The sequence below is a fragment of the Lycorma delicatula genome, chromosome 1 (genome assembly GCF_047948215.1).
Source record: "Lycorma delicatula isolate Av1 chromosome 1, ASM4794821v1, whole genome shotgun sequence".
Taxonomy (NCBI): Eukaryota; Metazoa; Arthropoda; class Insecta; order Hemiptera; family Fulgoridae; genus Lycorma; species Lycorma delicatula.
The window spans coordinates 3284230-3312106 of record NC_134455.1 but is presented as its reverse complement, the minus strand read 5'-3'; the positions used below and the strand labels follow the sequence as shown (position 1 = coordinate 3312106).

The following is a 27877-nucleotide window of genomic DNA, read 5'->3' as shown; positions in this document are numbered from 1 at the left end:
AATAATAGTGATTGTTTTTATTATTGAAATTTTAAGGAAAAATCATACAATACTAAATAAGGAAGTAATAACTAGTACAGCATACTCCAATAATTAAAAAAAAATGATTGAAAATTGTAATGAGCTACTTTTGCTTAATTAGAGGGTTTTGAATTTTGAAATGTTTGATTTTGCTACTAGCTACTTCTGCTAGTTGCAAATAATAAAACAAATTTGTACAAAATATTAAACGTTTATAAAAATTAATATCAATCAATAATAAAAAAAAAACATTAAAATGTCGACAGCTAATAAGTAGTGAATGGTTCAAAATTCATAATAGTCCAATTATTGTTGTGATCAAGTTCCATCACTACAAAAGTTATGTTAAACACAAAGATTCTAACCTCAAACAGAACCATGTTTGTTCACTTTAATTTTGTTCTGTACATAGCCACAGGCTGTTAGACTTCACCATTCCACCTGTTTCTTTGTTGTTTTTTTTCTACTTATTCTAATATTCTTGTTTCTACTTAGACTAAATATGAATTTTTACTGATTTTCAAAATGTTTAACTTTTTGAAAAATTATTGTATAAAGATGATAAAAAACATTTTTAAGCTTAAAGTTTCTAGTAGAGTCTGTTAAGAAGCTTAAATTCTTAGTTGATTTAGTTTTTTTGGGAAGTGACTTATTTTACTTATTTTCTTTTAAAGTGACAGAAGAGGAAGCAATTAGATAAAAGTAGGAGCAAAAGTGATAACAACAGAGAAGAGAAATTAAAGCAGAATGATGGTGAAAAATCAAGTGGGTCTTCGCTACCATCTGGTTCTGGTGTACGGGATCAAATGAATTTTGATAATGATGTGGGTCATTGGCTTGGGCATTTGTTTAGTATGACCTCATCTCAAAAAATGAAAGTTTTAAAAAACTTGGTCACCATCTCAAAGTTATTACTTTGCCAAGGATGCTGTGTGCAAAAGAAAATTCAAATACAGCTGGTTGGTGGATTATGCTCCTTGGCTGGTGTAGAGAAATTAAAGGATGTGTGTGCATTTACTGTGTGTTGTTTTCACCAACTAATGTGCATGGTGTTTTGGGTTCTTTCATAGTGAGGCCCTTTACTCGCTGCAAAGACATGTACGAATTTGCAAAATCTCACACATCATCTCAATGGAACAAATCGGCAGCCACAAATATTTTGAGGCAGCAAAATATTTTGATGTAAATATACCTGCTGATTACAGAATGGAAGACAACAAGAAAACTGTTGCATCAATAATTTTGACCGTGATGTTTTGTGGTACATATGACCTACATTTGAGAGGCAAAGAAAATCATGAAGGTATTTTTGAAGATTGATCAAAATTGACGCTGTGACTATATTTTAAAAGAACACATAGAAAAGGGTACAAAAACTGCCACTTCTTGTCACCACGGATTCAAAATGAAATAATTGGCTTATGAGGCAATGTTGTTAAGAGACAACATCACTACTGACATAAAGAAAGCATGTGCTTACAGTATTTTGGCAGATAAAAGCAGTGACATATCAGGGAAAGAGCAAGTTTCTATTAGCCCCCTCCCCCAAAAGGAAGAAATTAATAAAAAAATAAAAACTGATTACATCACGTTACAATTATAAACTGGAAACATTAAAAATAAATAAAGCATGAAAAAAGTATTAATACTAAAACGTTTAGTGAAATCCTAAAGGTACAACATTCCATAAAAAAAATTAACAGTAGAAAATACAAAATTCCATAGAAAAATGGAACAGCATAAACTAAAAATTGATCATTGCATGATATATTGTATGTAAGAATGTAGAACAATGAACAAATCAAGAAAATATATCCCACACTTTCATACTTATTACCTACCTTATTTTCTAATCAAAAAACATAATTAATTAAATTTGCCAAACCAGTAAAAGTTGTAAAAGATCACAAAAATTCACCTGAGAAAATACAGCCATATACTTATTCTCAGGTATTATAAAGTTAATTAAAAATATTAAATTTTCAAGTTGATAATATCTTGGGCTGTTGAAAAAGAATTGCTTAAACCTTCACAACAAAGACTTTTGATTATATGTACCTGATCAACAATTTATTAAGAAAAATAATATGAAAGATTAGAGAAAATAGGCTGAGAAGAAAAGATTAGGAAAGTTTCATTAAGAATTATAAAATGGCAATAATAATTATCATAAAAAAAAGATTTATGACAATTTTTATTAACAGAATTTGACTTTGATTACCAAATTCAAACTGTTGAGTTCTTCAATAACAGCTGCAAATCAACCCAAGGCAATTGTATAAAATAGATATTATTTTTTTTTTAATCTAATAAAGTAGATATAATTTAATTTTATTTCCACTGATATATTTTATATTAATATTAAAAATTAAATAATGGTTTTATGTAACCTTTTAAGAGCCTCAGCTGCAGATGTAACCTTTGGTTTACCAATACTTCCTTCATCATGTAGCAACTGACGATGTAAATTATTTTCTTCAACTACATCATAATCAACTAGACCAATATGACCTGAAAAGTAAATAATATATTTATTTTAAACAGCTAAAATTTATTTTTTTCACAGATATAAAAATTAGTTTCATCTATAAAATGAATACTCAAAAACACAAATCTTTTAAATTATAAAAAGTAATCGGGTAAGTTTTAATAAATTAAACTTGTAAACAGTAAACACAAAAAAATATCAATTTAAAAATCCATATGTAAATTACTTACACATAAGAAAGAAAACAAACAAAAACTTTAAGTGTAAATCTCTCTGTAAACACATACTTTTATTCATAAAGTTATCCACGAATTTCATGTTAATTATAATACTAATAAAAAATATAAATTTTCAACTATACAGTTGAATGCTTGATTAAAAAATCGTTATTTTTTCCTCTCCTATGTCCAAAGTTGCATAAATGAGAAGAATCTTTTTCAGTATAAAAATTGCAATTTATACTTCTTCAGATCCTCGTCCATACATACATCTTTGAAAATATTTAATTTTATCACTGTAAAAGTTTTGCTTCTTAAGAATTTTTGTAGAAAATTCTAATTCTTTAAAAGACATTAAATGAACTTTTTCCTTAAATAACAATAATTTAGTTGAGTGTGCTGGCTTATATACCAGTACATTTTCTCAGCTCTCTCACAGCCCTATATTCCTACTCTTAATTCGTTTTTTTTTCAATGAGAGACAATTCAAAGTAAACACATGTATTCACTTTCAATTGGAACATTTAACTTTAACCTGATGCCCATGTTTTTTTTAATAATTTATCAAAATGGTACTTTATTTTTGAATTTCAACGTGATTTAATTATGTCATACAATTGCAGTTTTAATATTACTTTATTAAACAGAATATTGTTCTTTTCTAATCAATTAATCATACCACTTTTCCTATAGTTTGAATTCGGAGGCTTCTCTAGAAGTGAACTGTGGTATGATGCATTATCAATAACAACCACTGACTGGGGAAAAAGACCAGGAATTAATTTTTCAGATGCCACTTCATGAAATTGTTATAGAAACTGTCAGGATAGTAATCACTTTTTGAACTCATTTTTGGAATGAACCCCATTTCTCATCCAGCATGGATTATGATTAACTGATCACTTTTATTCCTGTACCACTGTCATCTGACCTCGAAAGGGACATTATTATATACAATTTGTCAAAATAAGCAATTGAAGAATTTTCTTTACTGAAATCGATCATTTTTCTTAAATATTCTATTCTCTTTCACCAGATGTCTTCTTTCATTAAATCAACCAAATGTTCCCTATTATTATCAGTTTTACACCACCAACTTAAACCCTAACTCTTTCAGGATAGCTGCTAGTGTAGTTCTAGAACCTTTAAATCTAATTCCCTTTTGAAGTTCACGTAATTTATTTAATTTAGGCAGTTCATTATGTTTTATATGAAGCTCGTTAACTGTTCTTAAAATGCCTTGATCAAAACTGTCTTTCCCAGAACTGGTTTTGAACATTATTTATATATTTTGGTGTTCTGAATGAGGACGACTGTGATTTAGATTTAAGAAGATCCTGCTTTTCTTTTAGAAGTTTTTCAACTTATGATTTGAAATCTCACAAGTTGCAGCAGTTCTTCCTTCACTTTTTGAATGCATATTTAATGTTTGTTATCTTCTAATTTTCCTAACTTTATAGATTCTTTCTTCACAAAATCTTATACATTATTATAACTACTCCATAAGCTTAACTTTTTATTCTAAACTATGGATTTAAATTCTGCCATGCAAAAAAAAACTTCCTTACAAAAAACAAAAAAAAAAAACATACGAATTAATTAATACACAAAAAAACATTAACCATTATGTTACACATTACACATTACAGAAGGAAACAACTATACCATTTGTACTGGGACATGCCAAGAATCAGATTATTGAAAATGAAAGGTACACATTAGTAATGAATATTAGTCAACAATGCAAAAAAAAATTACTTAGCTATTCTATGAATATATATAAAATGATTAAGCTATTAATAAATTATTATAATTTATAGGGTATAGGCCTATTATTATTTAATAATGATGTTTATTATTATTATACACATCATCAACAATACCAACACCCATTACAAGTGCATATATATATATAAGTAAAACTCTAATTAAATATTTTGATATCTTTTATTCGCATAAAGTGGTTATTCATATTATAACTCATTTGATAGAGGGAGTGTAATTATAATATATCAATACAAGTATAAACCATTCATTTTTATACTGTATGCAGTAGGAAATATGTATGCTAAATATGTTTTTAAAAATTATTGTCTGAAATTAAACAAAATTATAATAAATTTTAATTGTGAAAAGAATTTTTGCTATTTATGAAAATAGTTAAACACACTGTATTGCAGAATACTAAGTTTCTGAATGAACATAATTATGAGAAAAGAATAATATAATGGCCCTGCACAGTAACTGTCTGCCTCACGCAAGCAAGCTTTTATTTTTATCATATGCACTATACTAGTGTTTAACGTTTCATATTTTAAACAAATCGTTGATATTAATAATATACAAATAAATGTAGATTACTGGATGTTTTAAAGTGAAGAAGAAGTGAATATGTACCAGAAACCGAAACCAATATTTTTAACTATTAGAGAAAACATAAACAAAAAGGAGGTCTGGCAAACGCTGTCTTTCCTCTCCAATTAGCAACACTATTGCTAATAGAAAGTTGTTGCTGAAAGGAAGATAATTTTTTAGAACAGATTTTGAATGTCTGTCTAAAGCTTTGAATGTCTGTCTAAAGCAACAGCAAATACTAGATAATATGAAAGATATGATGTACGTTTTGCCTAGTGGTGGGATAACAGGCAATGTTCCAATTCAGAAAGTTATGAAAAATACCTAAGTTTTATTATGCAGAATGTAAGGGAGTATGAAACTCAAATATTATTTATAAAATTATTATGAAAGCAGAGAATATTTCATATGTTTAATATGGATAAAATACATGAATTAAAATTTTACTGTTTGCGTGTGGAAATTCTCAGCAGTGAGTCACAGTCTCATAAGATTAATATAATGATGAAGTCACACTACTAGAGTGGAATGAACATACTGAACTAAACTATTAACCAGTCCTTCAATTCAATAAGTTTGGTCTTTAATAACTAAGTAAAAGTTATGGTGAGGGCTACAAAGTGGACACAAAATAATCATTGAAACACCATCAGCACTGTTTGTGATTATATTATCAACTAAAACTGTGAGAAATTTAGTTATGAGCAGTATAGGTGAATCTTAATGAAAGTAAGATGATTAGTAAATTAGATTAATTTGAAGTGTATTTATTTATTTATTTTTTTAAATAACACTATAAATCTAAAAAAAAACCTTTAAATAATACAATAAATTGATTGATTACTTGTTCTGCAGGAAGCACTGTGACAATGTTACAATTTTAAGACTTTGATTAAAGTTCAACTATTTCATAAATAAACCATTTTTAAGTAGAATTTATTTTTTTTCTTTATTTAGTTTAATTATCACATTATTAGTAGTAAAAAGAAGTGGAGAATAGTTACATAAAACATTTTCATATCTTCACACACATGCACACACACCATGGCAAGAAAGGAAATAAAATTTAAGGGCTGTAATTTTATACATTACATAAAACCTATGAGCATTAAAAAAAGTAAAAGATATATACTGCACTAACCAATTCCAGCGCCTACAAGGTAAAGAGCAGCAGGACAACCTAATCCGCCAGCTCCGATGATAAGAACTGAAGAAGTCTTAAGTCTGGTCTGTCCTAAAAAAAATAATACATAAAAAACATAAAACGGATGTTTACTCTGAAGTTATTAAACCTGTTCACTCATCTTCATCATTTTTTAGTTATAAATTAAATGCAGAGCAGCAGGAAAAAACCAATAAATAATAAACTTTTGATTCAAATACACATCTATTTTTATGATGTAAATTAAATACACTTAAAGTTATTCTTAAGACATGTAAAAACGTATCAGCTATATTATTAATGCTGTTGTTCTCTACAAAAATGACACTGGAAATTAGACAGATATGCAAGAAAATGTGTGCTTGTGATTATAATGAAAACAAGGTTTAATCTGAAGATGAGTAAAATTGTAACTACATAGTGCAGAAGCTTTGAGAAGAATATTGTGAAGTCTAAGTGTAAACGTCAGAAAATGAGAATATCTGGTTGAATAGATATAGGACATCGATGGTGAATTAAAATTGAGAAGGAAATAATGTAAAAAATCAATAAGGTTATGTATTTAGATGAGATCAATAATATGAGTAGGATGATTGTTAACAGCTGTTTGATAAATGTAAGAGATGAAAAAAGGATCTACAGAACTATAGTTCTGTGTACTGCTTTCTGGAACAGAAGCATTGTATGTAAAACAAAGGTATGATCAAACTTTTTGATAACAGAAATGAATATCAAAAGGAATATGAGAAAGATGATGCTGGTCAGATTTGAAAATAATGACATATGAGGTGGTATGTATCATAAAGATATTATGGATTATGTCTAACAAAAGCAGTAAAGATGACTTGATCTTGTGTGTAGGCTGAATGATTCAAGGGATCTAAAAAGATTTTACTTAGGGAGCCTGCACACAGGAAGAAGACGATGCCCTCTGTGCTGCTGGAAGAAGAGAAAGAGGAAGCAATGAAAGGAAAAAGTTGATAGTGAAATAAATAACGGATTTACTAGGTAATAATATTGCTTCCTAATAATTAATTTTTCACTTAAATAAACTCAATTTTTTTATTTTTATTACATAAGCCCTTAAAATGTCTAACTTCTGTTTAATGAAATCTTCACTAGCATGAATCACTACATAATAAATTCTGAAAATCATAATCCTACACTACACCTTATCTCTTTTTTAGAATACTGCTATCGACAAAATAATAACACTGATAAACAAGAATGATCATTGTTTGGTATCGTTCGTGTGTTTGTGCGTGCTGATGTATGTTGATGTGTGAGTGTGAAGTAGTGGGGATTCTTTGGTGCGTAGTTTAGTGCGTGGTGAGATATTGTGAAAGACGGATGTGTGTGTCGTCTTAAGCATTCATAGTGTTAAAATGTTACAATATCTTAAATATTCAAATGTTACATAGTATTACAATGTCTTAGTATTCATCACAATAAAAATGTTATACAGTCCACTATTGTGTGTGTTCATTTAGTGAAAAAATAAAACATTTTTTGGTCATCCGAGGGCCGGATATCTGAAACAGTGAATATAGTGAAATCACAATTAACCAGAGTGAGCACGGTCAAGGAGCAAATCATTACGTGTTTTTTTATTCAAGTCATAACAACAAGACGTGGGTTCGCGTTCGTCTGTCGATGCGTAATCGGCTGTAGTAATGTGATTGGTATGCAGACTTGGAGACGGCGTGCAGGCTTATCAGTTAGCAGTCGGAGAGATAAGTAGCTAATTATAAGTTATTTTCATCACCAATTTATTTATTATTCCATGTTATCGTTTTATATAAAATCATTCCTATCATTTTAATTCTTACTTTATATTCTTTTTCGCATTTTATTTAATTCACAATCCTGATTGTTTTCTTTCCTGGTTAGTATAGTGTGCGTAAATAAATGTCAGATCTGGTGCAATTAAAAAGGGATCGTGGAACACTTAAGGCCAAGGTCACTAGATTTAACACTTTTTTTGTTAGCAAGGCCAACAAAAAGGAATTAGGGCAATTATAATTAAGATTTGATGTATTTAAAAACGTGTTGCAAGAGTTCGAGATTATTCAAACAAAAATTGAATCCCTTGATTCAGAAGGTGCTGAACAGGAACGGGAGGAACTGAATGCACTTCTAGTTGCTGTAAAACTTGTGGGAAAAAGCACAACACTTTATTGCACTTTCCGCAGTCACAGATACTTGGTAAGGTAAAAATGTCAGGTAACCACTCAAGTGGCAATATACAAGGCGGTGAGGCAACCAATGACTAGGTTCAGCCTACAACTGTGGCTCATTGGAATTCAAATCAAGTAAATATTGCTGTGCTATTATCCACAGTGGTAGTGGGAGTTGTTGACAAACGAGGTGCTCCTCATTTATGTAGAGTTCTTTTAGATTCAGGGAGCCAAAGCAATTTTATAAGTGAAAAATTGGCAAAAATATTAGGGTTGACACAGATAGGAGTAATATTGCAGTAAGTGGCGTGGCTTGTTCTACCACACAAACGACACAGTGTACTCAATGTAAAATTAAATCGCAGGTAACTCCTTTTTCAACAACTATTGATTGCATAGTTTTAAAATCAATAACCCAACCAATTCCAACATATTCAATTGTTAAAAATGAGATTAAAATTCCATCAAATTTGCAATTAGCCGACCTAGAATTTCATAAGTCATCTGACATTGATCTTCTTATTGGAGCAGAACATTTTTTCAATCTATTATGTGATGAATGAATCAAACCGACTGGAACAGCATTAGTATTTCAAAATACCGTGTTCGGGTGGATCCTGTCAGGGAAGATCAAGGCAAATCAGGTGGCTGGTGCAGCAGTATGTTGTAATATGTCTGTTGAAGAAAGAGTTGATAAACAGTTGCAACAATGTTGGAATGTAGAAGAAATTGATCACACTCTCAATTGTTCCCGATCAAATGCTGAAATTGAATGTGAAAACCATTTTGTAAGAACAGTCAGTCGTGATGCAGATGGCAGATTTGTTGTAAGCTTGCCAATTGAAACTCCAGGAAAGTTAGGCAACTCTCAAGAAACAGCAGTGCATCGATTGAAGGCTTTAGAACAACGATTCAATCATAATGTCAAACTAAGGAAAAAATATAGTGAATTCATGAAGGAATATGTGAAGTTAGGTCATATGATATTGTTGTCTGAAGGTGCAGAAAATCAACAGCTCGTTTCATCATTTTATTTACCCCATCATGCTGTAATAAATGAATCTAGTTCAACCACCAAACTCCGCGTTGTTTTCGATGAAAGCTGTAAGACTTCAAGTGAAGTCTCATTAAACGACATCCTGTTGGTAGGACCAACAGTGCAGGATGAATTATTTGACATATTACTGAGATTCAGGAAGCATCAATTTGTCTTCACATCCGACATAGAGAAAATGTATCGCCAGATAAGAGTGAGTGAAAATGAAGTTGATTTTCAAAGAAGTGTGTGGCGAGTAGATTCAAATGAACTGATACAAACATATCAACTAATGACCGTCACATATGGAACAGCAGCGGCTCCATATTTGGCAACAATTGAAAAGAGAAAATATCCAAGGGTATCACAAGTGCTTCAATCTGATTTTTATGTGGATGATCTGCTCTCAGGTGCGGATTCACTAGAAGAGGCAAGAAGGATTCAAGATGAACTTATCACAATGCTACAAGGTGCAGGATTTCATTTAAGGAAATGGTGTGGAAATCATTCACAACTGTTAGATAATATACCTGAGAAGCATAAACAACAGCATTTCATTGGTTCTTGGGCAGATGAATCTCAGCCTATTAAGATGTTAGGTATCATGTGGGATGCAAAAGGTGACAATTTCATGTTTATGACTAAGGTAAATGTGCAGCGATTAATTACCAAAAGAAATGTGCTTGGAAGAATAGCTTCGTTGTTTGATCCATTGGGGCTGTTAACATCAGTAATAGTGAAAGCAAAGGCTTTCATGCAGCGACTTTGGGAGCTGAAGGGTGGATGGGATGATCCACTATCAGGTCAACTGCAATTATCTTGGAACAATTTTGTATCTGAATTATCATTACTTGAATTGTTGCATATACCTCGTAAGGTTTGTGCAGCCAATGCGACAAACATACAGATTCATGGGTTTTCTGACGCCTCTACTGTGGCTTATGGTGCATGCGTTTATTTGCGATGTGAGTTAGCTGATGGTACTATCTCCACTGAATTAATTTGTGCAAAATCATGGGTGGCACCTATAAGACAAGTGTCCTTATCACGACCGGAATTGTATGGAGCAGTCCTGTTATCTCAACTGGTCGTAAGGATAATCTCAGCACTCAAATTGACTTCAACACCTACGTGTTTTCTCTGGTCAGACTCGACAGTGGCTTTAGCATGGATAAAATCTTCATCTAAGCAGTGGAAAACTTTCGTAGCAGTTATAGTGGCTCAAATCAGTGAATTAACCGGTCATTGTGAATGGAGACATGTGAGAAGTGAAGATAATCCAGCAGATTATGTTTTCACGAGGGCTAAGCCCAGGCAAAATTGCTGATATTGTAATGTGGTGGAAGGGCTCAACTTGGCTTTCCAAAAATAAAGATAATTGGCCTCAGTCAGAATTGAATCAAAACGATGCAGAGCTCAACATGGAACGGAAAAAGGAGAAGTTGATAGTTTTGGTACGAGCAAGCAGAAGGAGGGGAGGAATTACTCCAGACGAGGCGTATATTGCAGTTTTTGTCTGTATGGCAACAAATGCTGTACATTTAGAGATTTAACAACAGAGTCATTCCTTGGAGCTCTTAAAAGATTTATGTCAAGACGGGGAAAGGTGTCTCAATTGTTTTCGGACAATGCCACCAATTTCATTGGTGCCAACAAGGAATTTGAGGGTCTTAGAACTTTAATTAACAGCAATGATCACAAGGAGGAATTAGAAAGGTGGCTAGCTCAAGACAACATTACATGGAACTTATATCTCCACGAGCACCCCATTTCGGTGGATTATGGGAAGCTGCTGTGAAGTCCCTAAAATTCCACCTGAGAAGAATCGTAGGCAATGCTTCCTTCACATATGAAGAAATGTACACTATACTAACAATGATAGAAACATGTTTAAACTCCCATCCTATTTCTCCTTTATCCAGTGACCCAAATGATTTACTTCCATTAACTCCTGGACACTTCTTAATTGGTGATGTAATAACTTCTCCCGTAGAGCCAGATCTACAATCAACATCAATGAACCGACTCACCAGATGGCAGGTGGTGCAGCAGAATCTTCAACACTTTTCTCTGGTTTTTTTTATGTAATTTATTGTGTATGGCCATTTAATATAATTGAATGACTATTGTGTAAGAGTTTAATTAAGTGAATAATTGTGTAATTTGTTTTTCATGTGTATTTGGGTTTATTTTTACAGATTTAAAATCATAGACTGATTTTATTGTGTTTATTGCAGACAATAATTTAACATCATGTTTAGAGTACAGATTTTTTTGAATTGTACCATATTTAAATTGACTTGTTATTGATGAATTTACAACATTTGTATGCATTTTTTAGTATAATTCTCTTGTATTCTTGGTTTAGTTTGGTTAATATGTATTTTGTTATCATTTAAGTAGGAATCTGTAACTTGCATATATGTTCGTGACATTTTTTGTTCATTTGAAGGTGGCCCTTCAAGGTGGGGGGTATGTTTGGTATTGTTCATGTGTTTGTGCGTGCTGATGTATGTTGATATGTGAGTGTGAAGTAGTGGGGATTCTTTGGTGCGTAGTTTAGTGCGTGGTGAGATATTGTGAAAGACAGATGTGTGTGTCGTCTTAAGCATTCATAGTGTTAAAATGTTACAATATCTTAAATATTCAAATGTTACATAGTATTACAATGTCTTAGTATTCATCACAATAAAAATGTTATACAGTCCACTATTGTGTGTGTTCACTTAGTGAAAAAACAAAACAATCATTGTACAAAATAGATAATGTAAAATAAAATAAATACCTCTTGACCGAGTCAAGGTATGATATAGAGTTATGAATGTTTGATGAAATAATATTTGCTGTAAATAACACAATGCAATCATGATAGAGTGAATTCTGCTATTTTGAAAATTAACCTCATATGAGAGCTTACCCCATCACTAAGCGAGTTATGTGGAAAACAATAAAAACTCCTCAATTTACAATAATATTTGTTGCATACAGTAAATTCTGTGAAGTATTCTCTGAAGTATTCTGTGAAGTATTTATGATCATTTTACAAATACAACATAACAATTTTTAAAATGAATAAAACAAAAAGCTTTAAACTGACATTCAATTTTCTTAAATTTGAAAATTTAGCAAACCAAGTTTGCCTACATACTTCTGTGTTCAATTTTTGTCATTCTGATACACTTACAGGATCTATGTTATATTATTTGAAACAAATGATTGCATGTGGAAAGTAGCAATTTCACAAAAGAATTTTTCTTTTGTTTTTCTTAAAATGACACAGTCATTATAAATGATTAAAAAAAAATTAAGTCATACTCATATAATAATAGTACATTTTTTTCAGTTCATTAAAATGTAAAATCATTTTAAATAATACTAACGAATTCTATTTGTATATATATACCTTTAACACCAATATCTGGAACAATAATCTGTCTACTGTATCGTGCTATCTCTTTATTGTTTAATGAATTTGTTTTAACTTCATCACCACTTCCAGAAGTCTGTAAAGATTTACAAAACAGGTTTATAATTCATATAGAACATTCAATATTCTAAACTTTATTTAAATATATAGTAAACACTCATCATCACAGGTGAATTCTTCTACCGTGAAAATTATCTCCTATGAGAGTTTACACTCATCACTAAGTTATAAAAAAACAACAAACAACTCTTCACACCACAAAATCATAATATTTTATCTAAGTTGACTATTTCTTTTTCTAACATTAGTGAATTACAACCTATAGAAATGAAGAGTAGTTTTTTAACCATCACTACACTGAAATTAAATTTGATTTTTATAATTAAATATTTATAATATACACTCACCTTTAAGAGCATATTTTTAATTTAAACTTTTCCCTTTTTTAGACTTAATAACTAAATCTTTACAAACTTTTCTGTTGCAGTTTTAAAAACACTGTTTGTTTTTTTTTACCTCTGAAATAACCTATTTAAATTTCTAAACATGGTGAAAATTAGCCTGAATATATTTGTTTTTAACAACTAACTAAATAATGCTTTCAGTCACTCTTTCAGCAATCTACAGTAACTTAAGCTGCTGTATTCACCCTGATATCAGCTGATGCTGCTGCCAGTGGTTTTTAGGGTTTTTGTGTATTAATTATATAATTGTTTTGTTTTATTTTTGTACTCCAAGGTAAATATCATTATCATTATTCTACAGAAAGATTACCGGTCAAACAGGACAATTACAAATAACACAAATCATCCACTGACATTGAGAACACCCTTGGTATTATCATATAAATAAAAGAAAGGACTGTAGTTCATCAAATTAAAATATAATAATAAAATATACAAACACAAGAATAGCCAAAAATGATGTATGAAATGAAAAGAGCATAATAATTTTAGCTCATCTCTAATTATGTATCCAAATTTTAAATATGCAATTTCCTTACTATAAAAGGTTGCCAGCAATAGCTTCAGTACACACTAGTGTGAATAGAGTAAGCAATTCCAGTACCACTCACTACAGATGTTTGGAAGTACAACTGAACAAATTTTGACGTTATAAAAAACATTCTTTTATTAAATTTGTTTTATTTTGTAATTTCAAACGAATATAGAATTAAATAATTTTCATCAATGGCTGTCATGGGCAAAACTTTGCAAACTTGGAATAATCACTGATGCAAAACAGAAACTAACACAAATGTTATTTTTGACATATGGAAATACCTGAGTATTAATAACAGTAATAAAAAAGGATCTTTTAAAATTAAAATCAAAATTTTGTAAAAGCATAACCAATAATTTAAAAAATTCCTATATCTTCTAATATGCTTTTACCAACTTAATTATACAAATATGTACAGTCGGTTGATTAATAATTAAACAATAAAATATAGAGCTGAACAAGTTCAGAAGGTTCACAACCAAACCTTTGTGTTATAATGTGAAAATATTTGTTCAGAAGAAAGTATAAAAAATTAAAATTCTCAAACAGGAGCACATGAACATGAACAAAAGCATTCACGACAACGGATGAAAACAATGTAATAGTTTTAACACCTACTGGTATCAGGAATTGTATAATAATCAATCATTCCATGTCAACAAAATTTTATATTCCACGTCAGAACGTTAAAATTAGGTGATCTAGAACTTCAGCATGAGCTCAATAAAGATCACCCATAAGACAAACAAGAGAATGATAAACCTAAGTTGCCCTCCTGAGTACAATGTACACTATGTAAAAATTAATATCGATCTGTGTATAAAAATTTAAAGTACAGAAATGCAAGAGGATTTAAAATTTTATATACATAACATTCCAGAAATTCAAGTTCATAATCCATTAAGTCTGAGTAATCTAAGTTTTTAAACATTTTCATAAATTCGCAAACACATTGTAAATAAATCCATTGAATATAATATTTAAGCCTTCATGGTTGTAGTTAGTATTCCACGCAGTGCAATGGGTGAGGATTTAAGTTTATGTACTAAACTGCCCCTAATCTTAATAGGACTTATAACAACAGCAATAAAATCTGGTGATTGGGAGTCTAGTTGTAGGTAACAGTTCATGTCTTTAAGTAATAGACAGGGGAATGGCCATTGGTAAGATAATTATGAACATACTACAATTCCAAATATGTATTTCCAGAAAGATAATATATTTGTACCTGATGAGTGGTGGAATGCTGTTTTTGTTTTAGGAAGGGCGGCTCAACTAAAAAAAAAAAAAAAATACCAAGCTTATGAAGAAACTCTACCAGAGATAAATATCAGTCACCTGCCTACAAACAAGCCAATTAACCTGTCTCTGAAAGCATGTAACTGTATTGTAGGTGCAACATAACAAGTGAGTAAGTGTACAGAGGAGAGAAAAAACTCCTATATGATGGGAGCAGCTTTCTCAATGGTTGTGTGCCAAGTAACTGATGACAGAACCAAAAACTTAAAGCTTACCTATTGTAGGCTTTGAGTACTGAATGTAATGAAAAACCTTGAAAAATGCAGGTTACTTCAATAATGCTGATAAATATGTGTAAAACTTTTCAGCAGTAAAAACTGAAGAGTATATGAAGAAATAGATAATTTGGTCGAATAAAGGAGATGTTAATTAAACAATACTAGAACTGGAGTGCTGCGGTAGGAAAATATAGAAGGGAAAGTAATCAGAGATTACGTGCTAGATCACAAAAATGAAAGAGGAACTAGGGCTTCTCAAGAAGTTTACAATATGTATAAACTAGTGATTATAAACATCCAGTTTAAACATCATAAAAGAGCACAAATATGAATGAGATCAGGATGTAAAAAAGATATAAAATAGGTTATATAGTGGTTAGACAGAGATTTAGATGGTTAGACCAAAACCAAATTAAAGTTAAAAAAATGTATGCAAAAGCAAAACAAATTGGTTTCTCTAATTATTGGTGTAACTACAAAAAATATTGTAATATTGCAAATGATGAAACAATTGCATTATAGATTTGATCATTTTTAATTACAGATCCTGGTTGTATTAATTCTATTTGACTAATGTTTTTGTTATTTTTCCTACTATTCTTGCTCATAGTCTGAAGATAAAGTATAAAGTACCAAAATCTTTATGAAGAGATTATTTGGATAGTTTATGTCAAATTGAAATGTTAAAGTTTTTTATCATTTTTTGTTTTTTATTTTACTTTGATCATTTTTTTGTTTTTTAAATAAATGATTTGTCTTTATGATTAACTTTGTTTTTTTTTTTGTATTATTATTATTATTTATGTCTGTACTATTGATTCTATAATAAATCATGTTGTGAAAGTTTAGGTTAGTGATAAAAGAATTAAAGAAAAAATGAGAACAAAGAGGTTCTGGCAAAAAAACTTAACCATTCAGTATTTCCTTTAACTCAACTTTGTTTTTGTTTAAAGAACTTATCAACAAATGTTAAAATTTATTAATAAGTTCTTTAGATAAAACAAGGATGAGTTAAAGGAAATACTGAAATGGATCTATTGTTAGAAGAGAAAATTGGGTGAGAAAATTAATAATAGTAAAACAAAGGTAATGAAATGGCAGAAAAGAGGGTAATGAGTAATTATTAAACATTATGAGAGGTGAACATAGTAAACTGCAATACCATAATATAAGAAGTTATATTCCTTTTGCTATTTAGGGGGTAAAATTTATTATCCAAAAAATGGATTAAGTCCAAAAGCAGACTAGAATAACCAAGAAAAAAATTTATTCAGAAAAGCATCTGCTAGAATCTAATATTAATAATCTGTGGATTAAAAATACTTGTGTAGAATGTAACAATCTGAGGTAGAGAAATATGGAAAGTAGTATAATAGGAAAAACAGAGGCTTTTCAAGTGTGGTGTAATAGGGAGATGTTAAAAATTAGGTAGTTGTAAAAATAAGAAATGAAGAGGTCTTAAAATGAATTTAAAAACAAAACGAAGAAAGAATATCATCAACTAGTCAACAGACTGTGTTGACTTCAAAAATGTTAATTAATTCACAAACAGAATTATGGGAGATGTTTTATTTAAGTTAACAAAGAAGGGATAATGGTTACATTATTTATAATAACTGCTGATAAATTAATTAAATTGCATGTACACTTTTGAAAAAAATAAATGGGTAATTTGAATTTAAAATTTTTATCACAATGACTAGTATAATTTTAAAAATTTATGTTGTTTTATGAAAGGGCTGAAGGTTAAGATTAGGATTATTCCAAAAAATAGATTCATCATAAAATAAATAACAATGTTATCTTAAGTTACTTTTTTACATTTTTACAACTCAGCTGAAATTATTAATTTTTAATATTATCATATATATGGCAGTCAATTCATATTATATATTCAACAAATCACGTATAAAGTTGGCTCACTTTTAATGAGGTCAATGAATGAAACTTCTGACAGTTATGATCTAACATAATAATTGAACTACAATGTTCAACTAACAAATTAGTTTTAATAAAAATATATTACTACAGTGGCAGGTCAGTTTGTACATACAACTCAAAACCTATGTGTTGATCTAACTTAATGAGCATTCCAAGCTGTCTGGTCTCCTTATAATAATAAGTCACATATATTATTTAAGGTACAAAAAATTAGTGGGAAAGTATCAAATAGGCACAGAGAATGTTAGGGGGGGTAAAGGCTTAATGAATTTAATAAAGATAATATAATTTTCATTATCAATTCTTGAATTAAAAACCACAAGACTGCACACATGAGTGTATTCTGGATAAGTGTAATTAGTTTTGTAGATATAGAAAACCATTCAATTGTATCTAAAAATCCAAAATATAGATTGTAAAGAAAGATAGTTTAAAGAAATTGTCTCCAAATCAGAAAATCCTATGACGAGTTTTCTGATGTAGGAAAAACATTAAGACAAGGCTGTTCCTATCATTTACATTGTTTAGTATATAGTTGAAGATGTATGATATCAATTTTTTTTGGAGATGAAGCACTGCATATTCAACAGATGATTTCAAAATTAGAAAATATTATGAAAAAAAAGTATGAAATTAAAATGAATATTAGTAAATAACAAAGTAATGAACATAGGAGCCAATGAATATCAGCATACAAAATGGAGGAATTGAACAAGTATTATAGTACAAACAATTAGGTACTATACTATGTTAATAGAAGACTACAAAATAGGAAATGAAATAGCAGTAGTTAAGGAAGTATTTAACAGAACAAACTAATGTTTTAAAATCAAAATAATGAACACCTTTGCGTAAGCAATGTGTAATACACACTGCTTCAACTTAGTTGAGGATTGAAAAAAATATGCATTTTGTATTTGTCTTTGATTATTATACTTTCAAAGGTCCTAGATTTGAAACACAGTCTTGGTTTCGCATTTTGGTAATACTGAGCAATTGCTTGATCAATGTCAAATTTGGGTTAATGACTGTAAAGTTGAAGATCATAATAAATTAAATGTCAAAAATGCAAAATATACCATGAACTAAACTTAATATCATCAAAGTCATCTACTGATGATGACTAATGTCATTCTTCGTAAGTTGATGAATAGCATGGAACATATGGGGTAGTCTCTCTCTGCAGTGACTATATTTTCATTTAAAGGTGAGTCCAAAAGTTCTACCAGTGTGAGTTATGACCTTGCACAAGTCACCCACTGTCTGCCGAACCTGCTTTCTAACATTTAGATCTTGTATTTTTCTGATCCTAACCATAACTAGTATGGAATAAAAAAAAATTATGAAAAAAATGAGGCTGATCAAGCAAATGCTCAGAATTACTGGCATTTTTTAATGTTACAAAATTCATCTAATTGTAAAAATGTGAAATGATTGAACGATAAATTCTTTATATGAATGTAATTATCAAACCTATATTTTAATTATATTATAGTACAAAATGTATGAGCGGGGAATTGAAACAATTCAAAAACTATAAAAAAAATCTACATGGGATTTAAGAAATAAAACTACTTATCAGAAAAAAAATATATTAAGTAACAGCATAAACATATACGAGCAACAATAAATAACTTAAAAATACTACCTACACTACGGTAATGTTAACAAAACACCACAAACAATTTATTTGCAATACTGTTCTACTAAATTATCATTTACAGGAAACTTACCATGTTGTGTAATACCCAAATTCCAAATAAAAACGTTTGTTTACTTTTCAATTATTTAATCAATTAACGTTACACAAATAATGGACATTAATTAGTAGAATGTTACATACCATCAATACGTTTTTTAATATTACCTTAACTTAAATTACCTTAATTTTTTAATGTTTGTTTATCATAAGGTTAAGTTTATTTGCAATCACTATCGAGGCCACATAATCGTTTAATTGAACATCGATTGTCTTCAGATGACTAATAGAAACTATCAGCTGTTTAAAATTCGATTTGTTTTGAGTGATTACTTCTCTATAAATATTACAAAATTTCAATGAGAAATGAGCTTGTTTATCCTAGAATAAAAATGTATTTATTTTTATAAGCTCTTTTGAATTATTTTAAGTGTTATAAGGTATGAAAACCTGTTCTCAATTTCTTGATGATTAAAAATCAACAGGAATGGCATTTTTAGAGGTGGGTCATCATAACCTAATAAAAATAGTAATTCTCAGAAAGTTTCCCTTTCGTTAACTTTTATGTTTTATTTTATTAAGTTATACTTAATGACTAAGTGGTTTATGTGATTATCTGTTTATTCAGATAAAATTCGTTCTATTTCGTACTATTATACGTGCACCTCACTGAAGTATTCAAAATGTTAAAAAAAATTATCTAAAATTATTCATGGGATGGAATAGATTAATGCTGGTTGTTAACCTTTTATTTATCTACTTTGATAATAAATTATAAAATTAATATGGTTGCAGTAACATGTATGAAGTAGAGAATAAAATTATAATGGTATTTAATAGGACCAGGATAACTTTATTTTTCATGTTTACATTTCAGAAGTAATTTGAAATAAAATGATTTTCAAGTATGGTATCCATTAACATCACCCATTGGACATCATAAAATTTCATTAAATACTGCTACTTAATGACTATGAAGTAAGTCACACATGTTTAATTTAATCACAAATACTTCTCAACAGTGAGATATGATAATAAGTGTGCCATTGAATATACATGTATCAGTATATTATCAGTAGAACTGATAATGAAGGCTTTTTCAAAAAAAGTATCAAAAATGGAGACTCATATCAAAAATGGTATCAAGTACATGAGACCATAACTCTTTGTTATCTCTGTTATAAGAAAGTAAAAACTTTATCTTAGAAAGAACACTTAATTCATGATAAGCAAAATTGTTAGAATTTGTAACAATTTCTATTGTTAGAAAAAAGTAACAAAGTTTAGCTTGTAGACAAGAATGTATTGATTTTAAATATACGATTTTGTATACTGTTAACTTGAATTCTGGTACGTTCATTTTTTACCTGAATTGAGGATAATAGCTTTTAAGTCTACAAAACAAGTATTTTCTATACTCCAGTATTAGTGGAAAAGTACCATCCTCGAGAAATAAATTTGACATTTCCTAATTCCCCACTGTTTTCAGATTAAACATTTGTATAACTTGAAACCAAAGTTTGAAAATAAGAACATTTTCTTAAAATAAGAAAATTACCAGATTAACGTGAAGCTATTTATTGCAAACTTAGGTAATTTTACAAATCAGGATAAAAATTCAGTGGTTGTGTGGTCTACTAATACATAAAGGCAGAATAGTGATACTGAACACTTCTGCTTATGTATATTAAACTTATAATAAAAAAATATTTAAAAATTTTTTTATTAACTGTTTTTTACCAGTAATTTGGGAAACCAACTGTAACTCATCTAGTATTTTAAGTCAATTTTTTATTCTGTTTGTCCAGTATATATCTGTTAAGATTTATACAATTTTGTTTGTTTATAACAAAATATTTTCTATTTCTAGTGGAGAAGATTCAATTTCTTTGATGTTGTAAAAGATGTAGATGGAGGAAAAGTTGCTGAAACACTCGGGGTTTGTATTATTTAATTTAATTATTTCTTCCAAATTATGTTCATCTTTCTGGTTGAATTTTTGCAAAAAAAAATTTATTGCTTTGGGAATTTTCCATTAATTTATGTTGAATCATTTCAGATATAAGCTTCGCCTTATTCTTGATCTCTGGGTTGGCTTCGAAGTAGTTAAAACAAATAGACAGTAAGCTTAGCACTGTTTCTTACCGATTAACCTATTATAATAAATTAGCTTATATCAGAAACATGCTAATTACAGAGTGCATGCTTGCAGTTTGATTCACAACATAAAATGCTAGGACATTTAATGTCCGAGCCTTATATCATTCTAGTATATTTTCCATTTTTATTCTACTAATTATGAAGTACAATTACAATAATAATTACACCTTACAATATTACCTTATTATTACAATAATAATTGTAAATAGATCTTAATTTGGTTCGTTTAACTATGCTAGATTAATTTTATAAGCATTTCAATTTAATAACTAACATATGTTATATGAAGTTTCTATTTGAAATTATCTTTAATGATGATTATAAAATTTTTGTTTTATAAAATTATTTATGTGAGAGATAAATAACTTAAAAATATTATTGTGCTTTGTCAAAACTGGTTGATAAATAATAACACTATGGAGTGAAACTGTATCTAATCTTATTTAACCTCATGATTTGCAAGAGCTGATCTATTTTATTTTGTTTTAATGGTTAGCATTTTATTTATTTCAATCTTTCAGAGTCCTGAATGCTCTTCTCTAAATTTATTTAATTATTACAGAGCAATTAGCATGTAAGGCACATAATTTACTTATTATATCTTGGACTCTATAAAGCATTTAACTTATTTATTATGTAATTTAATTTTATAAAGTGTTACCTTATTTATAAGTTGTTCAATTAAATAAAACTGATTAAAAACCCTATAAGTTATGCACGAGCAAGATATTTGAAATTACTTAATGTAAAATAATTTAGAATTGTTACATAATTTATTTCTTTATTAATGTTAATATTCAGTTTTTCATCTGTGCCAAGTTTTTTTTAATAAAAACCAACCTCTTAAAGTTGCTCCAGAGAAAGTAATAGACCTGATGACATCAAGAAGACAATTGTCATTGCATTGACAATCGAGAGATTTTACTCCTGGGAAACATTTCCCTTAAACAGCTGGTGTATTACTTAATAGGAGTTAACTACTGCTCTATATGTGATTACTCTACCCTGTTAAAACCACACCATGCTTACATCAATACCACATTTGATGATCTCTGGAACAAGGAAACTACAGCAGTTTGTTGTAGCACAGTGCATTGATTATTACTTGCTTCCCATTTGGCTTAAAGAATTAGAACTCCATGATACCAGAAGTTTTTATCATGCAACACCAGATGGTTTTCACGGTCAGAATAAAAAGATGTTTTTGAAGCAGATGAGTTATTGAAAATTGATGCTGCCTAGTAAAAGTATGCCTTATCACTTATGATTATATCCTTAATTTGTCAACAAAATCAGAATATTTTCAACCATTGCTTTTACAGGCACTGAAGCAGTGTTGGACTCACTAACAGGTTCCACAAGATGTTAATAAGTGTGTATGTATACCTGCACCATACCGACTAAACGAGTGGGAGATGACCCGCTAAAACCTCTTCAGCCACTTTAGAGACTGTTCAGTATGCCGATATCCTGAGGCAGCACCTCCTGTACAATGCCTCCAGTATGCCACGGTATCTAGCATACCTAACTGCACCTGCCCACAGCTCCACACCATACAGCAAGGTAGAGTACGCCACCCTGGCCAGTAGTCTCCTCTGCCGCTGCGTCGACAGCCCTGTCTCAAGCTTCATCATCAGCCCTGTCTCAAGCTTCTATAGCATATATGCCGAATCTGAGCCTGGAGTCTATCTAGACTCGGAGATATTTGATTGCCGGCCTGGACACAATCCTTCTATCTTCTTTCACAAGTGTGATTGTCTGCCTCCATTTGGTGGAGATCACCACCTCCTCTGTCTTTTCTGGGGCCAGCATCAACCCTGCCCCAGTCATCCATTCCCTTATTGCCATATAGGAGTTTCCAATCTTTTCCGTGGCCTCACGTTGTGTTCCTGCTTCGACGACCAGGGCCAAGTCGTCAGCATAGCCCATTATTTTAACATTTTGTGGTAAAGCCACTTGAAATAAGCCATCATAGACAAGGTTCCAGAGGGTCGGTCCAAGGACTGACCCCTGGGAAACCCCCCTGTCAAGTGTGCTTTCCACCAATCTATCCTGTACACGGCACTCCAATCTCCATCCAACAAGATATGAGCCCACCATCTCCTGTAAATACCGTAGAACTCCATATCTCTCCAATGATTCAATTATAGCAGCATGGGTTATGCAATTAAATGCGTTCTTGACGTCTATTGCTACTAGGATGCATATCCTTCTTTCAGGGCCTTTCACCACCTTCTCACTGCCTCGCAAACATTGGCCAGGGCATTCAAGGCAGACCTACCTTTGCGAAATCCATATTGACAGGGGGAGAGTCCACCCACCTCCTCCGCTGCTCCTAATATTCTCTGTTGTAACACATGCTCTAGCACCTTGGGTAAGGCGTCTATCATTGCCAGCATCGGGTACGAGGATGGAAGTGCTGGATCCCTCCCAGGTTTGGGGACCAGTACTGCCAATGCCGCTATTGCCTCCATAAGGAGTCTTCTGCGTATATTTGTCCTTACAGAACCCCAGTCCGTGGACCAGACATTAAAATCGCCTGCCAAGACCACAGTCCGGTGCAGGGGAAGGTTCTCTGATATTTCCATCAGTTTCTTTTTATATGCTTCCAGAGTGATGTTAGGCGACAAATAGCAAGTATAAACAAACCCACCGGGTTGGTCTAGTGGTGAACGCTTCTTCCCAAATCAGCTGATTTGGAAGTCGAGAGTTACAGCGTTCAAGTCCTAGTAAAGCTAGTTATTTTTACACGGATTTGAATACTAGATTGTGGATACCGGTGTTCTTTGGTGGTTGGGTTTCAATTAACCACACATCTCAGGAATGGTCGAACTGAGAATGTACAAGACTACAACACTTGATTTACACTCATACATATCTTCCTCATTCATCCTCTGAAGAATTATCTAAACGGTAATTACCGGAGGCAAACAGGAAAAAGAAAAGCAAGTATAAACAAAGATTCCACTAACCCTCGCTCTCACAAACCCCTTTCCCAATGGACATCAGATAGGGGTGTACGCATGCACAACCACATGGCTGTTCTCCCATCTTCCAACACTTACCATCTGGTGCATGTGCAAGGAGCATATGGCTCAGAGATGAGCGCAATGTCCGCGAACATCTCTGTAACATACCTCTCCATCAATTCATGCGCTAACGCCAAATGTAGATTAACTTGTAGTATCCTCATTTTCGTGTTGCAGTACAGCCAGTCCTCCCCTGGCCTGCAACATCCATCTTCTTTTTGTCACCTCTAGGGCATACAGTAGCAACGGTTTGGTATCCCTCCATACCATATGTCAGGCACCTGGGTGCCAAGCTGCAGTCCGTTGCCTTATGGCCATCAGCTCCGCAATTAAAACAGGAGATGGCCTTGTCCACCCCACGGCAGTTCCTCGTTGTGTGTCTTCCAGGTAGCACCTCAGTGCATCTCCGTAACGTCTACTCGGCAAGACAGGAGGCCAATTCTGACCGAACCTCTTTGTGCAATTGCCATGGCCAAGGAGGACTGTAATCTGCATATCTCAACCTTGGTCTCTCCATAGCCAGCCCCCCAACGTGAAGTGCAGGCAGCCAGGCATCTCTGGTCTGGCCACCTCACAGAGTCCGCAGGCTATATCCTCTGGTTGTATATCTCCTTCCAAAACCTCTTATCCTGAGGGCCACCGTCCTTGTCTTAATACAAACTGTTCCATCTGTTAAGGCTATTTCAACGGCTTGTTTAAATTCTTCTGCATTTACTTTGCCATCTTTAACCTTAATCTCTATTGCTTCACCAGCTTTCCTGATGGACAGAATTTCAGCAGTGGGGGGAACTGTGACCCTTCCTCAGAAGGTTCGCATTATTGTAGACATTATTGTATACATTATTGTAGACTTCAGAATCAGAGTCTTCGTCTTGTGGGTGGTCTCCACTGAGACCACCAAGCCGAGGAGAGTCTGGTCCTGGGCGCAATGAGATGATACTTCAGTCCCATCTTCCTTCCCTTGCACTTCAATATTCTACAAAACATAGGTTGCAGTTTGTTGTCCATATATCTTTGTTTGAGTGGCGTCAAGATTGCCACCACTGTTCCGTTGAATCTTGTTGAATACTTCAACTAACACCTGGGCAAGGTCAGCTTCCTGACCTGAGACCACATACACAACATGGAACAAGTTCATGACGGCTATCACATCTCCCATCTCTTCCCTGATGTGTCTGGCTTCCATTGCAGCTGTCATGACGTTACCACCTTTTTTAGAAGTGTTAATAATGGATAGATGAAGCCTTTATTTGATGAGAATTCATCATAACAAAAAGCAAATTAAAAAAAAATATGTTTTTTGATATTTACAAAATTTATTTAAAAAGTTACAGCTGTACGTACAAAATACTTTTTATATTCCACACATAACTTCTGAGGAAGGTACTGTATACCAAAACAGCTGTCACTTTTTTAAATAAGTTTTGTGAAAATCAAAAAAACATAATTTGTTTTAATTTTCTTTCTGTTAAAAGTATTAGTGAAATAGTTTATGTAATATATATTTTTGTGATTGTGCATAGCTATTGATGGTAATCCATTTTCAATTTATGAAAATTGTAATTAATCAATTTTTTTTATGACAGGATGTGAAAATAAATGCAACAAGCAGTGGCAATGGTCTCATGGTTCTTGGCGATACAGTTGGTTACATACATCTTATTACTCGTAATTTTACCATCAACACGTTTCGTGCTTATGACAGGAATGTCACCCTGGCACAGATGTCGAAAGAACTACCATTTCTTGTCACAATAGGGGTCAGATTACAATTCAGTGGAATTATTTAAGTGATGTGTGTGTGTGTGTGTATGTGTGTGTGTGATAAGATTAATAAACAAATATTGATGTATTATGGATTAATTTTTTGTTGGGCATACTATATCTAAAAGGGGAAGTAAGGAAACTGTCCAATACAAATATCTTAGTACATTTTCCTTCTTTACATTTTAGTCACACGTTTTACTTTTAAGTGTACCCAGCAACTATAATTGTACCTCTTACTTCGTACTTCTTTACTTGAATTCATTTATATGTCAAATTTTAACTATTTATTATATTCTAAATAAATAGTTTTACCTTTATTTGTATGTGAATGTATTTATAAGTGTGAAGTTTTACATATCTGTTTGAACATCATGTTTACTCACATACATTATATATAAGTCTTGACTCAGTGCCACCATTACTGAGTTATTCCAGAATTTTCTTCAGCTAGAATATGATTATAATAAAAAAAATGTAAATGTGCATTCTGTTCTGATAGTTTTGAAGAGCTAAAGGTGATTTGTACACTAGTCAAGATGATACATTACCTGCTTAGATGTTTTGCTAAGCTCATTGAAAAAACTAAATACTCTTTCCCTCTATTTGAATATGTAATTAAATTTTAAGTAATAAAATATTAACAGGGAATTTTTCAGTGTGCAAATAAGTATGTGGATAAAGTTAAAACAAGACTGTGCTGCTGAAATAATGCAAAAAAGTTAAGTTAGTCAGAACTGAAGGCATTTATTGAACTACTCTATCCGACTGAAACCTCCGGTTTCAGTCAGTCAATTAGGTTGAGAGTACTCAACCTGATTTAGCCATAAATTTAGTTGTCAAACTATGGGAGCTGCTATGACAGTGTTGTTGGATTTTTTTGCTTAGGAATGAATTAGAAGCGATTTAAATTTATTTTAGGTATTTGAAGATAAATTTTCTTGTGAAATATAATTTAATTAATCATTTAGAATTATTCAGAAATGTAATTTTTGAAATTTGTTGATGATCAAGGTAGTTTACTGGTAAATAATAAACTCCTTCAAAAGTTAAGCATTAAATAATATGGAAACACCATATCATTTTTATATATCAATCAACGAATTTACCTAAGCAGTGAAATTTAAAGAGACCTTAATGGAGCATTCTTACTTAAACTGAAGAATTTGTTGTGAATTCCGTCATCAGTTTTATCATAAAAATAATGAGTTTTTAAATTATTGAGATGAGATAATAAAATTAAAATAAAGATTTAAAAAGGTATGTTACTCTGTCAGATATTGACATTATTGTAATGTAAATTACATATAATTTACAAACAGTTGTACTGAACAATATGTAGTCATTCCTTGGTAGTATAAACCTCCCTTTAATGGATTTTGGATGCAGTTAACAAAATCTGGAGGAGCTGGTTTAATTTAAAAGTCCTGACATATTCAGCTGTGGCAACATTGGACATGAGGTGCTGTTTCAAAAACTAACTGCTAATTGGCAGGCAATCACTTTGTTTGGATCAGCATAGCTCATTGCTCCATGGTTTTTACCTTTTTTTTATTATGTATTGTGTTGGAATTATAATTTTCTATAACCATGCTGTCTGAAGGAAAAATAGAAAAGAGGAAAAGGGTGACTGGATAATGTGCTTGATTAAAATTACGGTACTATATTTATTCCTCTGTCTTTCGAAATTTAATTGTAGATACTAGCCTCCCTTAGTGTCAGTATTATGAACAATTGGCTTTATTGGACCAATGTTTCTCCTGTTAAGTTTATAGTACCAAGGTACGAGTGTATTAAAGTACAAGGGTAAGTCGAAAAGTAAAGGGAAATTTTCATTTCCATCCCAATCACATGTTTGGCAGCAATGATTGTTCTGCTACA

The 27877-nt window shown here is 31.3% G+C and overlaps 2 protein-coding genes across 5 annotated transcripts in view; one reads left to right on the top strand and one right to left on the bottom strand.

The window, feature by feature from the left end:
• Window positions 1-19288, bottom strand: part of Uba4 (Ubiquitin-like activating enzyme 4) — a 32409-nt gene extending 13121 nt beyond the window's left edge. The window contains exons 1-4 of the mRNA XM_075361516.1: window positions 19078-19288; window positions 12861-12960; window positions 6224-6316; window positions 2412-2532 (exon numbers count right to left, since the gene is read on the bottom strand). Of these exons, the coding sequence (XP_075217631.1) occupies window positions 2412-2532; window positions 6224-6316; window positions 12861-12960; window positions 19078-19080 (317 nt within the window). The 5' untranslated portion in view covers window positions 19081-19288. The remainder of the gene's footprint in view (window positions 1-2411; window positions 2533-6223; window positions 6317-12860; window positions 12961-19077) is intronic.
• Window positions 19289-19348: 60 nt separating this feature from the next.
• The window catches only part of LOC142322279 (vacuolar protein sorting-associated protein 11 homolog), a 106520-nt gene continuing 97991 nt past the window's right edge, over window positions 19349-27877 (top strand). For 3 of the 4 annotated variants that reach the window (XR_012755829.1, XR_012755836.1, XM_075361227.1), the window contains exons 1-3: window positions 19349-19545; window positions 20914-20982; window positions 25819-25992. Coding sequence is in view for 2 of the 4 variants with exons in the window: in XM_075361227.1 (XP_075217342.1) it covers window positions 19531-19545; window positions 20914-20982; window positions 25819-25992 (258 nt within the window). In the remaining 2 variants the exon portion in view is untranslated. Of the gene's footprint in view, window positions 19546-19959; window positions 20022-20913; window positions 20983-25818; window positions 25993-27877 lie in introns of those variants that run through there. The other variant, XM_075361310.1, reaches the window with a different exon arrangement.